Here is a 14,308-nt window from a genome sequence, read left to right as displayed (position 1 = left end):
GCAGGCACCATAGCTAGCCAGTGCTTAGCTGACGCTCGCACCGCGATGTGATGTGAGTTAACAATCATAATGTCTATAAAAGAAAAGCAGGCACCATAGCTAGCCAGTGCTTAGCTGACGCTCGCACCGCGATGTGATGTGAGTTAACAATCATAATGTAATCTCGCAGGAAGCTGGCTGTCAGCTGGCTCTATAAAAGAAAAGCAGGCACCACAGCTAGCCAGTGCTTAGCTGACGCTGGCACCGCGATGCGATGTCAGTTAACAGTCACAATGTAATCTCGCGGGAAGCTGGCTGTTAACTGCCTCTATAAAAGAAAGGCAGGCACCATAGCTAGCCAGTGCTTAGCTGACGCTCGCACCGCGATGTGATGCCAGTTAAAAGTCATAATGTAATCTCGCGGGAAGCTGGCTGTTAGCTGGCTCTATAAAAGAAAAGCAAGCACCATAGCTAGCCAGTGTTAGCTGACGCTGGCACCGCGAAGTGATGTGATTTAACAGTCACAATGTAACCTCACGGGAAGCTGTCTGTTAGCTGGCTCTATAAAAGAAAAGCAAACACCATACCTAACCATTGTTAAGGTGACGCTGGCACCGCGATGCGATGTCAGTTAACAGTCACAATGTAATCTCGCGGGAAGCTGGCTGTTAACTGCCTCTATAAAAGAAAGGCAGGCACCATAGCTAGCCAGTGCTTAGCTGACGCTCGCACCGCGATGTGATGTGATTTAACAGTCATAATGTAATCTAGCGGGAAGCTGGCTGTTAGTTGGCTATATAAAAGAAAAGCAGGCACCCTGCCCGGTCAGTGCTTAGCTAACGCTCGCACCGTGATGTGATGTGATTTAACAGTCTTAATGTCTATAAAAGAAAGGCAGGCACCATAGCTGGCCAGAGCTTAGCTGACGCTCGCACCGCGATGTGATGTCAGTTAACAGTCATAATGTCTATAAAAGAAAGGCAGGCACCATAGCTAGCCAGTGCTTAGCTGACGCTCGCACCGCGATGTGATGCCAGTTAAAAGTCATAATGTAATCTCGCGGGAAGCTGGCTGTTAATACCAGTGACGAACTAGTGGTGCTTCTGATTTATACTAGTTTCAAAGTAGTTAATAAATGATTGGTTTCGTCGGATGGTTCATGATAAAAATTTATATTTATTATAATTAACTCATATCTGTAAATCATCAATATACGCAGAAGTATGAATGAAGACCAGATAAGAAATGATTCGCAAAATTTTAAATTAAATTACCATATATGTATGTAGTAAATACCAACAATGCTCTCAGTGAATATTCGTTTTTGCGGTTTCAACTCATTGATTGATAAATGAAGGGTCCTGAGTTACATATTCAAGCATTTCTTTTGCGATCTCTACTCGACGTCGTTTTTTGTCAAAGTTTAATGAGACTTTCCTTGTTGAGAGTATGGCATTGGCATGTTTTATACTCAAAATATTAACCAAATTGGTTTGAGTCGATCAATGAGAGATATTGAGACTCTTTACTTTCTTTCTGATGCAAACACGACGATTTTCAAGTACTGTTTCTTTAACTTTTTCGTTCTTATCGTCATTAACAGAGGGACAACAGGCAACTTTGCGTCTAAATAAAGACTTCACAATCAAAGGTTAACTAAGACTCAGAATCGCTCTAGGCCTTTACAAGCGTTTGTCTAAATTTGACCTCCAGAAAAATCATATTAAATGATAATATCCTATGTTTCGTGCTAGCTATGCTTGTTCACAATTTCCGATCAACAAAACCCAGACATGAAAATATTTTTCAAAAATAAATAGATTTTTATTTGAAAAGGAATCTCATCCTTACTGGCAAGCTACCTAAAACATCTAAGGAATGCCCAATGGGCAACTTTTTCACTATTCTATACAAATTAGAATATTAGCTAATGTTATATGTAAAATATAGACAGATTTTCTTAGTTTATTAGGCCCAAAGTTGGTCTAACGAAAAATTGAAATTTATGTCATGGGTTTTACTAAGCTTGCCAACTTAATTGGCAAATGCCATTTAAGCAATATACTATAAATAATTTTAAATATTTTAAGATTTTACAACATTAAATGTACAAATAATGACTTTTAATAGTGCTGACTGCTTATCAGTCAACTAACTTTTCTAACTGCTATCTAACGATACAAATTCTACTCGTAAGTGTCAGTCCATATCTTTTAAATCATCTGCACACGGATGCGCACACTTGAAAACGACATATTTCGGTAAAAATGGACGTCATACTCCAATACTTACTGATCATATGGCTTATACTCCGAGTAAATATTGTGGTAGGTATAAATAGGCCAACCATTTTGATCAGCAGCAGTTGTTTGCAACTATCTGTAAAGGAGCAATGTTGAAATTCGTGCTAGTATTGTTTTTTGTGGCTTGTGCCTACGCTCGCACCATACCCGACGGTATGATCGTCGTTGACGATGGTTTGAGAGGACGTATTGTTGGCGGTACACCAACCACCATCAGTTCATTCCCATGGCAGGTATCGCTCCAACGTTCCGGTTCTCACTCATGCGGTGGCTCCATCTATAGCAGCAACATTATTGTGACCGCCGCTCACTGCTTGCAATCGGTTAGCGCTTCGGTTTTGAGAATCCGTGCCGGTTCTACCTACTGGAACTCTGGTGGTGTTACCATCTCTGTCTCTGCGTTCAAAAATCACGAAGGCTACTCCTCATCAACTTACTCCAACGATATTGCCATCATCAAGCTAGCCTCATCTCTGTCCTTCAGCTCGACCACTAAGTCGATTGACTTGGCTACCAGCACACCCGCCACTGGCGCCTCCGCAGCAGTATCTGGTTGGGGTACACTGACATCTGGCTCCAGCAGCATTCCCAGTCAATTGCAATACGTTAACGTAGATATCATCGATCGTAGCAAATGTGCTTCCAGCTCATACAAATATGGTTCTTCCATTAAATCCGGCATGGTCTGTGCTGCTTCCAGCGGTAAGGATGCCTGCCAAGGCGATTCCGGTGGCCCATTGGTATCCGGTGGTGTACTTGTTGGTGTTGTATCATGGGGTAATGGTTGTGCGCTTGCTAACTATCCCGGTGTTTATACCGATGTTCCCTCTTACCGCTCCTGGATTGTAGAGAAAGCAAACTCCATCTAAGGTACTCGATATGATGAAATAAAAATAATAAATCTTGCGATTTGAAAATGTAAATTTGTTTTTATTTTAATTTGTAAAATTTGAAATCATCGGTTTGATGGCATAGGCAAATCGACTTCCTCTTACTAGATTACTAAGCGACAACAACGGCCTGAAAAATAATAATGAACTCAACTTTCAAATCTACAGTGTGTTCAAAAATAATGTTTTCGTTTTCCAAAGAGTAGAATTTTCCGTTTATTCTACAGGTATGTTGGAATATTGTCTATTGGATTGGCGTCTGGTGATGGAAAATATAAAGTACCAGTATGGTTTTCTTATTTCCTTTGAGTACATAGTGTGTACCTAGGTGTCTTCTTGTAGTATCGAGTCCTGATTATTTTTACCGTAAAGCATTTCAACTGCCTTCAGTAAACCTTTTTATATAATTTTATTATTTTAACGGTGTTCAGGTTTTCTGTGAAACCTTTGTATGGTATTTTCTCAACCAAACACATTTCAAAATGTTGAAAGATACAAAAGTATTTATGGGTCCAATCACGGTTGATGTTTCCCTGCTTATGTAATCTTTTTAATGTGTGTTTTTAAAAGTTGGGTTTGGATTACAGTATGCTACGTTTGAAGTGTGTCCCGTATTGTATTGGGAGCGTAACTAAATTCTTACTGTTTGTCAATAGACTGCTCCAATAGTTAGTGGTGATCAATCGGAGCAAGAAGACGATGAATTGGAGACGTTGTTCGATGAGGATCCGTGTCAAATGCAAGAAGAGCTTGCTTCCGTATTTGAAGTCAACCACTAAGCCATTTAAAAGCGAAAACATATGCTGGGATTCAGAACACATAATTGGGTTCTTATGACCTCAATACCAGGAGAAGCACTTAGTTGCGCACCTAATATTTAATGATATATCTAATCCCCAAAAAGTGTTTTTAGCTTCTCTTAGTGAGCAGTAATTTCTTCTCAAAATGGAGAACAATGGCTTTGTCCTCACGTTAAGAAGTGACGTGATTACTCACTCTTTCCGACAATGATCTGATCACCCTTCACTGATGTACAACTTCTTTTTAAATCCTTCGCAATTTTTAATAGTCCATTTGCGACCTTTCAATACGTTTCTTTTACTGAGCAGTTATTTCGGGACTCTACGTGACACATTAAAAATATTGAAAAACTGATCGAACTGATCGCGCAAAGGAGAATAGTTATTTGTTGAATGCACTGTACATATGTATACCGTCGAAATAGAATAACTTTCGGCATAGTGCCTTACTTTTTTTGCGATATCAGATTGTGTACTATATGCGTCGGTATTGAGCAAAGTTTTTCCTATTTGGAGTAAATGGCTCTGTCAATTGGTTGATCATATGTTTACGCTCGAACTCATATTATATGTGAACATCCAAGAACGTGCTATCTAGCCGCAAAATTTCTCTACTCGCTCGATTTCGTTCTGTAGTTCTGCGGCGCGTGGGACTTGATTTATTTCAGCAGCTTGAGGCATCGATCTGAAATTTTGCTTATTTTCTCTGTAAGAAGCTGCACATTTGTCGGAATCAATATTGGACCACTTGGCATTTATCTGCCATACAGATCGAAATTTTATATGGATTTTTTTTATGATATTATAGTTTCGGTGTAACGAAAGCTAACGGTTTTTATACCCTAAACAGGGTATATTAAAATTGTCACGAAGTTTGTAACGCCCAGAAGGAAGCGTCGGAGACCTTATAATGTATATATGTATATAAATGATTAGTATGTTGAGCTGAGTCGATTCAGCTATGTCCGTCCGTCTAACTGTATATATACGAACTAGTCCCTCAGTTTTTAAGATATCGTTTTGAAATTTTGCAAACAATATTTTCTCTTCAAGAAGCTACTCATTTGTCGGACCACTTTAACATATAGCTGCCATACTCTCTATTGGATTGACGTCTGTTGACTGTGACGGGGAATCTAAAGGTTTTCTTATCTCCATTGAGTACATAGTCTGCTCATAGGTGTCTTCTTGTAGTATCGAAACCTGATTAGTTTTGCCGTAAAGCATTTCAGCTGTCTTCCTTTCTAACCTTTTTTATATAATTTTATCATTCTAACGGCTCAAAACCCCAAATTCATGAACAGTGAGCATCCATAAACATGTACCTTTTTGGGCTGCTTAGCAAACATTTTTCAAGGGGTTAAACAATACAAACATTGCTCACGGTTGATATTTTTCTGCTTATGTAATATTTTTTTAATATGTGTGTTTTTAATGTCGGGCTTTGATTATAGTATGCTGTGTTAGATGTCAGATCTCCGGTGGTGTAAAACGGAGAAGCTTCGTCCTCACTTTTAGATGTCAAGTAATTTCTTTTTTTTTGACAAAATCCATCCGTTGATGAGTTGCGGAAATTTAACTGTTTAGTTTACTGTTCGGCTTTTGGACAGTGTCCAGTAAGGACTCCTACAATTGCGACAAGATGGACTTTTCTCAGGGTAAGCAGTTCAATAGATCTTCTGCGTTCTACTCTAGGCCAAAGGATCTCGAAGTCGCACAGAAGCTGATCGTCGACCAAAGCCTGCTAAGTGCACGCAAGGTCCATTCGTCCAGTACTAGAACGCAGACGGCAATGTAGATAAGAACAGGGTAAGGAATCCCTCTCTGGCTAGCTCATCGGCTTTGCAGTTGACAGCGATTCAACTGTGACAAGGCACCGGAACGAGTCTGATGATGAAGTACCTTGATGCTATTTCTAGTGAGGACAGACACTCCTTGACTAGCTCTGAACACACAGTTAGCGACCTCAGCGCAAATAATGTCCCTCCACTGTCGAAATGAATGCTCGTCTCCCTAAAGGTTGCACTTCGTAGCAGTACGTCTAGCGCTATTTTGATAGCAACTACTTCTGAAGACCACTACAGTGATCCGGTAGCTTACAACAAATATTGACGGAGACCTCCCCACAGAAAACTCCCCTCAACATTCCCTCCCACCTTGGAACCATCCGTTAAAAAGCTCACTGCGCCTCAAATCTCGTCGGTGTGTGAGCAGAGAAAAACCCACCCACGAGTGGCTTCTGCAATCTAGAAATGTAAACAACGATTTCATAGAAAATTAAAAATCAGACTATTTGCGGAAATAAAAAATATTGCCTATCATGTCAGCTAACTTATCTAACTGCTATATAACGACCAGTCAATATCTTTTAAATCATCTGCACACGGACGAACACACTTGAAAAACGACATTTTTGTTAAAAATGGACGTAATACACCAATAATCTTTGATTACTGATTATATGGCTTATACTCCGAGTAAATATTGTGCTAGGTATAAATAGGCCAGCAATTTTGATCAGCAGCAGTTGTTTGCAACTATCTGTAAAGGAGCAATGTTGAAATTCGTGGTAGTATTGTTTTTTGTGGCTTGTGCCTACGCTCGCTCCGTACCCGACGGTATGATCATCGTTGACGACGGTTTGAGAGGACGTATTGTTGGCGGTACACCAACCACCATCAGTTCATTCCCATGGCAGGTATCGCTCCAACGTTCCGGTTCTCACTCATGCGGTGGCTCCATCTATAGCAGCAACATTATTGTGACCGCCGCTCACTGCTTGCAATCGGTTAGCGCTTCGGTTTTGAGAATCCGTGCCGGTTCTACCTACTGGAACTCTGGTGGTGTTACCATCTCTGTCTCTGCTTTCAAAAATCACGAAGGCTACTCCTCATCAACTTACTCCAACGATATTGCCATCATCAAGCTAGCCTCATCTCTGTCCTTCAGCTCGACCACTAAGTCGATTGACTTGGCTACCAGCACACCCGCCACTGGCGCCTCCGCAGCAGTATCTGGTTGGGGTACACTGACATCTGGCTCCAGCAGCATTCCCAGTCAATTGCAATACGTCAACGTAGACATCATCGATCGTAGCAAATGTGCTTCCAGCTCATACAAATATGGTTCTTCCATTAAATCCGGCATGGTCTGTGCTGCTTCCAGCGGTAAGGATGCCTGCCAAGGCGATTCCGGTGGCCCATTGGTATCCGGTGGTGTACTTGTTGGTGTTGTATCATGGGGTAATGGTTGTGCGCTTGCTAACTATCCCGGTGTTTCTACCGATGTTCCCTCTTACCGCTCCTGGATTGTGGAGAAAGCAAACTCCATTTAAGGTACTCGATATTATGAAAAGAAAAATAATAAATCTTGCGATTTGAAAATATAAATTTGTTTTTATTTTAATTTGTAAAATTGGAAATCATTGATTTGATGGCATACACAAGCCACGGCCTGAAAACTAATAATGAACTCAACTTTCAAATCTACAGTGTGTTCAAAAATAATGTTTTCGTTTTCCAAAGAGTAGAATTTTCCGTTTATTCTATTGGATTGGCGTCTGGTGATGGAAAATATAAAGTACCAGTATGGTTTTCTTATTTCCTTTGAGTGCATAGTGTGTACCTAGGTGTCTTCTTGTAGTACCGAGTCCTGATTATTTTTACCGTAAAGCATTTCAACTGCCTTCAGTAAACCTTTTTATATAATTTTATTATTTTAACGGTGTTCAGGTTTTCTATGAAACCTTTGTATGGTATTTTCTTAACCAAAAACATTTCAAAATGTTGAAAGATACAAAAGTATTTATGGGTCCAATCACGGTTGATGTTTCCCTGCTTATGTAATCTTTTTAATGTGTGTTTTTAAAAGTCGGGTTTGGATTACAGTATGCTACGTTTGAAGTGTGTCCCGTATTGTATTGGGAGCGTAACTAAATTCTTACTGTTTGTCAATAGACTGCTCCAATAGTTAGTGGCGATCAATCGGAGCAAGAAGACGGTGAATTGGAGACGTTGTTCGATGAGGATCCGTGTCAAATGCAAGAAGAGCTTGCTTCCGTATTGGAAGTCAACCACTAAGCCATTTAAAAGCGAAAACATATGCTGGGATTCAGAACACATAATTGGGTTCTTATGAACTCAATACCAGGAGAGACACTTAGTTGCGCACCTAATATTTAATGATATATCTAATCCCCAAAAATTGTTTATAGCTCCCCTTAGAGTGAGCAGTAGTTTCTTCTCAAAATGGAGAACAATAGCTTTGTCCTCGCGTTAAGATGTGACGTGATTACGCACTCTTCCCGACAATGATCTGATCACCCTTCACTGATGTACAAGTTCTTTTTAAATCCTTCGCAATTTTTAATAGTCCATTTGCGACCTTTCAAGACGTTTTTTTTTACTGAGCAGTTATTTCGGGACTCGACGTGACACATTAAAAATATTGAAAAATTGATCGAACTGATCGAACTGATCGCGCAAAGCAAAATAGTTATTTTTTGAACGCACTGTACATATGTGTACCGTCGAAATAGAATAACTTTCGGCATAGTGCCTTACTTTTTTTGCGATATCAGATTGTGTACTATATGCGTCGGTATTGAGCAAAGTTTTTCCTATTTGGAGTAAATGGCTCTTTCAATTGATTGATCATATGTTTACGCTCGAACTCATATTATATGTGAACATCCAAGATCGTGCTATCTAGCCGCAAAATTTCTCTACTCGCTCGATTTCGTTCTGTAGTTCTGCGACCCGTGTGACTTGATGTTTTTTATTTCAGCAGCTTGAGGCATCGATCTGAAACTTTTGCTTTTCTTTCTCTGTAAGAAGCTGCACATTTGTCGGAAACAATATTGGACCACTTGGCATTTATCTGCCATACAGATCGAAATTTTATATGGATTTTTTTTAATTTATTTATTTATGATATTATAGTTTCGGTGTAACGAAAGCTAACGGTTTTTATACCCTATACAGGGTATATTAAGTTTGTCACGAAGTTTGTAACACCCGGAAGGAAGCGTCGAAGACCCTATAAAGTATAATATATATATAAATATATGATAAATGAGCTGAGTCGATTTAGCTATGTCCGTCCGTCTATCTGTATATAATATATACGAACTAGTCCCTCAGTTTTTAAGATATCGTTTTGAAATTTTGCAAACAACATTTTCTCTTCAAGAAGCTACTCATTTGTCACATATAGCTGCCATACAAACTGAACGATCGGAACAAGTTCTTTTATGGAAAACTTTCACATTTGACAATGTATCTCCACAAAAGTTGGCACAGATTATTTTCTAAGATAATAATGTAAGATACGAAGAAATTTTTCAGATCGGCTTACTATAGCATATAGCTGCTATACAAACTGAACGATCAGAATCAAGAGCTTGTGTGGAAAATTTTCGCATTTGATGTGGTATCTTCTCGAAATTTGACATGGATTACTGCTTAAGGTAATAACGTAATCTCCGAAGAAATTGTTCAGATCGGTTAATTATAGCATATATAACTATATATATACTGGACACATAAGTAGTTACTAAAAGATATGCACTGTGAAGGGACATAGTTTGTCTTGTTCTTGTTTAAGCTTAAATTTTAGTAAGCTTATAGAAACAACTTTGTAAAACCACAACACACGAATCCTAGGCGAAGCAACCAACAAGAAATGTAAACAAAGATTTCATAAAAAATGCAAAATCACATTCCATTTGCTGAAATAAAAATAATGAAAACGCTGACCGCCTGACTTGATAGGCTAACTAACTTATCTAACGATACAATTTCTACTCGTAAGTGCCAGTCAATATCTTTTTAATCGTCTGCACACGGATGAGCACACTTGAAAACGACAAATTTTGGTGAAAATAGACGTCATACACCAATAATCTTTGATTACTGATTATATGGCTTATACTCCGAGTAAATATTGTGCTAGGTATAAATAAGCCAGCCATTTTGATCAGCAGCAGTTGTTTGCAACTATCTGTAAAGGAGCAATGTTGAAATTTGTGCTAGTATTGTTTTTTGTGGCTTGTGCCTACGCTCGCACCATACCCGACGGTATGATCGTCGTTGACGACGGTTTGAGAGGACGTATTGTTGGCGGTACACCAACCACCATCAGTTCATTCCCATGGCAGGTATCGCTCCAACGTTCCGGTTCTCACTCATGCGGTGGCTCCATCTATAGCAGCAACATTATTGTGACCGCCGCTCACTGCTTGCAATCGGTTAGCGCTTCGGTTTTGAGAATCCGTGCCGGTTCTACCTACTGGAACTCTGGTGGTGTTACCATCTCTGTCTCTGCTTTCAAAAATCACGAAGGCTACTCCTCATCAACTTACTCCAACGATATTGCCATCATCAAGCTAGCCTCATCTCTGTCCTTCAGCTCGACCACTAAGTCGATTGACTTGGCTACTAGCACACCAGCCACTGGTGCCTCCGCAGCTGTATCTGGTTGGGGTACACTGACATCTGGCTCCAGCAGCATTCCCAGTCAATTGCAATACGTCGACGTAGACATCATCGATCGTAGCAAATGTGCTTCCAGCTCATACAAATATGGTTCTTCCATTAAATCCGGCATGGTCTGTGCTGCTTCCAGCGGTAAGGATGCCTGCCAAGGCGATTCCGGTGGCCCATTGGTATCCGGTGGTGTACTTGTTGGTGTTGTATCATGGGGTAATGGTTGTGCGCTTGCTAACTATCCCGGTGTTTATACCGATGTTCCCTCTTACCGCTCCTGGATTATAGAGAAAGCAAGCTCCATCTAAGGTACTCGATATGATGAAAATAAAAATAATAAAGCTTGCGATTTGAAAATAAAAATTTGGTTTTCTTTAATATTTGATTTGCTTACTTTGATCTCCTCAGTAAACTAAGATTTGTTATTTTATTTTTATTTATTGTTCAAGGCAACGTTGCAATCTCCGCACAATTCTTTATATCAGACTACTATTGCATTTAACATCTAGAAGTGTGAACAGCAATTTTATAAAAAAAATTAATCAAATTCTACATTTTGTAATTTTCGCAGAAATAGTTGAATTTATTCTCCTCTGGCACCTTAATAAATGTACATACATACATACATACATATGTACGTTCTACATCTGTATGCTATGGCATTATACATACTATATTAATTTTCCCGAGCAGCTGAATTCCACAAACGACTCTTCGTCTTCGCGTTCATTTTATCTTGTTTACTTATCGGCCGTAAATGAGCCGCATCCACGATGTCTCTGTCAATAAGTGCGCACATTTTGTCTTTCTCAAATGTTTTATTAATAAATATCGACACTTACTTGAATTCATCATAGCTTTGAGTTGTATTCACTGCCCGCAACTTGGCATCGTTTCGCAATTCATAGATTTTAGCCTCTCGTAAGCGCTCCATACATTCTGTACGTAGTTTCATTAACTCTTCTGGTGTTATTTTATCTATTTGTGGTGATTTTGACATTTTTTTTTTGTGGGATTTAGATACAAAAAATGTTTATTAATTTGAAATTGTTTATTTATTTTTGCTTTCCTTTCAAATGCTAATCACCTTATGAACAAATGTTTGATCGATGCAACTTCTGTAGAAACTATATTGGCTGTCAAACTGTGAAATATTACTGTTATGCATATACTTTACTTATACCGGAAAAATAAAAGTTGAATGCCAGTTTTTATTACCATTTTTGAATATTCGAAAATATGTTTGTGTTTGCCAGTCAGTTTAAAAAATAGTGAAGAGGTATTGCGTGATAAGTGTAATTTGTTTATAGCAAATTTCGCCCCTCAGGTGGAATCGAACCACTTCGACGTTAATCGACTACAGATTTGAAGTCTGCACCCCGGACCACCGAAGCTCAGAGAGGCAAATTATTAAGCACACTTGCCACAACTTAAGCTGACATTTGAACGAAAATGCATCTGTGAATTGCAAATTCTTTGCTAAGGAATGAATTGTACTGAATTTTCACGATGTTTTACAAATTAAATAAATGATATTGTAATGAACTATGGTCTAATAAATCAAGCTCTATGGCGCTTTTTGCTTGCAAATGCCATGTTGATGACATGATAACGGAATAAGATAATTGCGCACGAAATATATTCACATATATGTACGTACATACATACATATGTATATTTGAGTTTGCATTTTACGTCAGCTTATGGCTTACTGGGAATATTTTTTCATAGTCTCACAAGTGACCTTGACTTATTTACAATATATAAGTTGTGTCGATAGGGCAAAAACAAACAATTAGTCAAATGTCAAAATCAGTCGTTTTCTTTTGTATAATTTTATTTTTATGATTCTAAAATAAATTTTTCAAATATTTCAACTAATGAAAATACATTTTTTGAGTGATAACTGAATACGAATGGATTGTAAATTATACAGAACCATCAAAATGTAAACATGCAATTTCATAAGAAAGACAAAAAACAACTAATTTTGGCAACTTCTTTCGTAAGGGAAGCAGGTTCCATAACGACACAACCTTTTATAATTTAATCATGCAGGGGACTCACTCTACAAAACTCCTCCAATTTGAAAGTAATTAATTTCGAATATAATAAGAAAGTACTTAATAAAATCTTCCTAAATATGACAGAAAAAAAATTTCGTGACAATATTTTTTTATAAAATCACATTTTATTTGTTTTTGTTTATTGTACAAAGATATGTATTCAAAGAAATAAGTGCAAATAATTCAGCTTGGAATGAAATTGATTCAAAAAGCTTTAATTACAATAAATATGCCACTATTTGATAGTGTTTACAATTCAAAGCATTGAAGTACAAGCAGAGATAAATTTATCCCTGGTACAACATATTGACAATTATAGTGCTACATTTAAATAGTGCATATTTGGAAGCAAAGTGCGTGAAATAATACATACATATGTATGTGTGAGCATAAATTCGTGGCAATTTGAAGTTATGATTTTCAATTTCAATAATATTATAAGCTTTATATATATATATTTTTTAAAGAATGTTATAAAAACTTCATATGGATGAGTACATATTTCACAAATTTTTTAACCTTTAAAGAATATATATGTTTATCTTGGTTTCACAAAGTTATGTAATAATATATTTAGGACTTCTTATGTTTCATATAACCTTTTTGTGCCGTTCACCTACTCGAAGACACTTTATCTTCTGTTGGCTATGTAAAATGGAATGCTTTTTTTCTATTATTGCAATGGTTGAATTTGTTATTTTGCTGCTGATTATGTTATTGTTGTTGTTGTTGTCGGTGCTGTAGATTTGAACGGCTGGAGCGTGTGGCGTACACTCATTTACGGGGTTGTTGAATGTTGATTTGAGGTTTTTGTGCAACAAACGCCGGTGGCTTGGGCGAGTGTGCGACCTGTGCTGCCTGTGGCGTATAGTCAATATTGCCTTTCACTGGAGCACCACTCACTACGCCACTATTAACAGCAACTGGTTGCTGCAATAATAGAAGAATGTTTTCATAGTAGGCAAAAAAATATTCATATCTTAATAATACATGTTTACCGTCAATCCGGTACAATCTTCGGCATCCTTAGCTGGACGCTCAGCTGCAGGAGCTTTGTGTTGTACAATGCGCATGCCACCCGCTTTAACTACAAATAAATTCAAACATATGTTGGTTACATTTAAATGTGTAACTTATAAGAAAAAAACTACGTTGCAAGCTTTTCGGTTTGTGTTATCATGTACTGAGATACATATATATTGTACATATATATGTATGTGTATTTGTAATGCAGGCAGCGGCAGTCGGCGCACCCATTCGCTTACAGGTGCTATGAACAACATAATTCAAGGACATTTTCACATGTTTTCAATATCTAATACTTCTAATTAGTTTATAAACATATATATGCATACCCGGTGTACCTTAGCCTAAGCTTGCAAATACAGCACCTATTTATGAAGTAATTATCTTAGAAATAACTGTACGTACCTGCTGGTGGATGTCCAGCAACAAGATTTGGTTGTTCGTCAGCCATTTTTCGTCTAAATATCTTTAGCTTTCCTCCTTACAATTTATAAATACGTATAAGGTTATTATGTACGCAACTATAAAAATTAAAGCAATAATACTTCAAAACAAGTTATTCACACCTATTTAGCTTTTGTAAATTACGCACTGGATTTTTGGTCTTACCTTTCCTACTGTTGATCTCTTTATGGTTATTTTTCGATTTTTTCTATTCACAGCGAGTCTTTTGTGGAGTTGTTTTTGGAGACCATATTGTTACACATTCAGCTACCACAGCTACTACAGCTACTACAGCCACTATATCCCCAGCAGTAG

At 38.0% G+C, this 14,308-nt stretch overlaps 3 protein-coding genes and 1 non-coding gene across 5 annotated transcripts; 1 reads left to right on the top strand and 3 right to left on the bottom strand.

The window, feature by feature from the left end:
• Positions 1 to 2,334: 2,334 nt before the first annotated feature.
• Positions 2,335 to 10,820, top strand: LOC125777108 (transmembrane protease serine 9-like). The gene is made up of 4 exons (XM_049451065.1): positions 2,335 to 3,148; positions 3,829 to 3,930; positions 6,476 to 7,305; positions 9,940 to 10,820. The coding sequence occupies exons 1-4, from the start codon at positions 2,372 to 2,374 to the stop codon at positions 10,763 to 10,765; spliced, it is 2,535 nt and encodes an 844-aa protein (XP_049307022.1). The 5' UTR covers positions 2,335 to 2,371; the 3' UTR covers positions 10,766 to 10,820.
• On the bottom strand, positions 10,687 to 12,482 carry LOC105228378 (coiled-coil domain-containing protein 103). The gene is made up of 2 exons (XM_011208193.4): positions 11,300 to 12,482; positions 10,687 to 11,236 (listed from the first exon to the last, which is right to left on the bottom strand). The coding sequence occupies exons 1-2, from the start codon at positions 11,455 to 11,457 to the stop codon at positions 11,134 to 11,136; spliced, it is 261 nt and encodes an 86-aa protein (XP_011206495.1). The 5' UTR covers positions 11,458 to 12,482; the 3' UTR covers positions 10,687 to 11,133.
• On the bottom strand, positions 11,775 to 11,861 carry Trnastop-uca (transfer RNA opal suppressor (anticodon UCA)). The gene has a single exon. It is a non-coding gene; the product is annotated as a tRNA-Sec (tRNA).
• Positions 12,483 to 12,626: 144 nt separating the features above from the next.
• Positions 12,627 to 14,299, bottom strand: LOC105228377 (death-associated protein 1). Of its 2 annotated transcripts, none has more exons than XM_011208190.4 (4): positions 14,159 to 14,299; positions 13,955 to 14,070; positions 13,522 to 13,610; positions 12,627 to 13,453 (listed from the first exon to the last, which is right to left on the bottom strand). In XM_011208190.4, the coding sequence occupies exons 2-4, from the start codon at positions 13,998 to 14,000 to the stop codon at positions 13,298 to 13,300; spliced, it is 291 nt and encodes a 96-aa protein (XP_011206492.1). In that variant the 5' UTR covers positions 14,001 to 14,070; positions 14,159 to 14,299; the 3' UTR covers positions 12,627 to 13,297. The 2 variants fall into 2 exon arrangements, with proteins under 2 accessions (XP_011206492.1, XP_011206493.1); XM_011208191.4 differs by having other exon boundaries at positions 13,955 to 14,029; positions 14,159 to 14,277.
• Between the last annotated feature and the right edge of the window lie 9 nt (positions 14,300 to 14,308).

Source organism: Bactrocera dorsalis, chromosome 3 (assembly GCF_023373825.1).
Source record: "Bactrocera dorsalis isolate Fly_Bdor chromosome 3, ASM2337382v1, whole genome shotgun sequence".
Lineage (NCBI taxonomy): Eukaryota > Metazoa > Arthropoda > Insecta > Diptera > Tephritidae > Bactrocera > Bactrocera dorsalis.
This window is presented reverse-complemented; position numbering and strand designations above follow the sequence as displayed.

Coding starts and splice junctions, on each gene's coding strand:
- LOC125777108 (XM_049451065.1), top strand. CDS start 2,372: ATGTTGAAATTCGTGCTAGTATTGTTTTTTGTGGCTTGTGCCTACGCT. Junction 3,149..3,828: donor TAGAGAAAGCAAACTCCATC/TAAGGTACTCGA, acceptor GTTTGTCAATAG/ACTGCTCCAATAGTTAGTGG. Junction 7,306..9,939: donor GAGAAAGCAAACTCCATTTA/AGGTACTCGATA, acceptor TAAATAAGCCAG/CCATTTTGATCAGCAGCAGT.
- LOC105228378 (XM_011208193.4), bottom strand. CDS start 11,457: ATGTCAAAATCACCACAAATAGATAAAATAACACCAGAAGAGTTAATG. Junction 11,237..11,299: donor CAAAGCTATGATGAATTCAA/GTAAGTGTCGAT, acceptor ACTTATTGACAG/AGACATCGTGGATGCGGCTC.
- LOC105228377 (XM_011208190.4), bottom strand. CDS start 14,000: ATGGCTGACGAACAACCAAATCTTGTTGCTGGACATCCACCAGCAG. Junction 13,611..13,954: donor TGCTGGACATCCACCAGCAG/GTACGTACAGTT, acceptor ATTTATTTGTAG/TTAAAGCGGGTGGCATGCGC. Junction 13,454..13,521: donor AAGATTGTACCGGATTGACG/GTAAACATGTAT, acceptor CTATTATTGCAG/CAACCAGTTGCTGTTAATAG.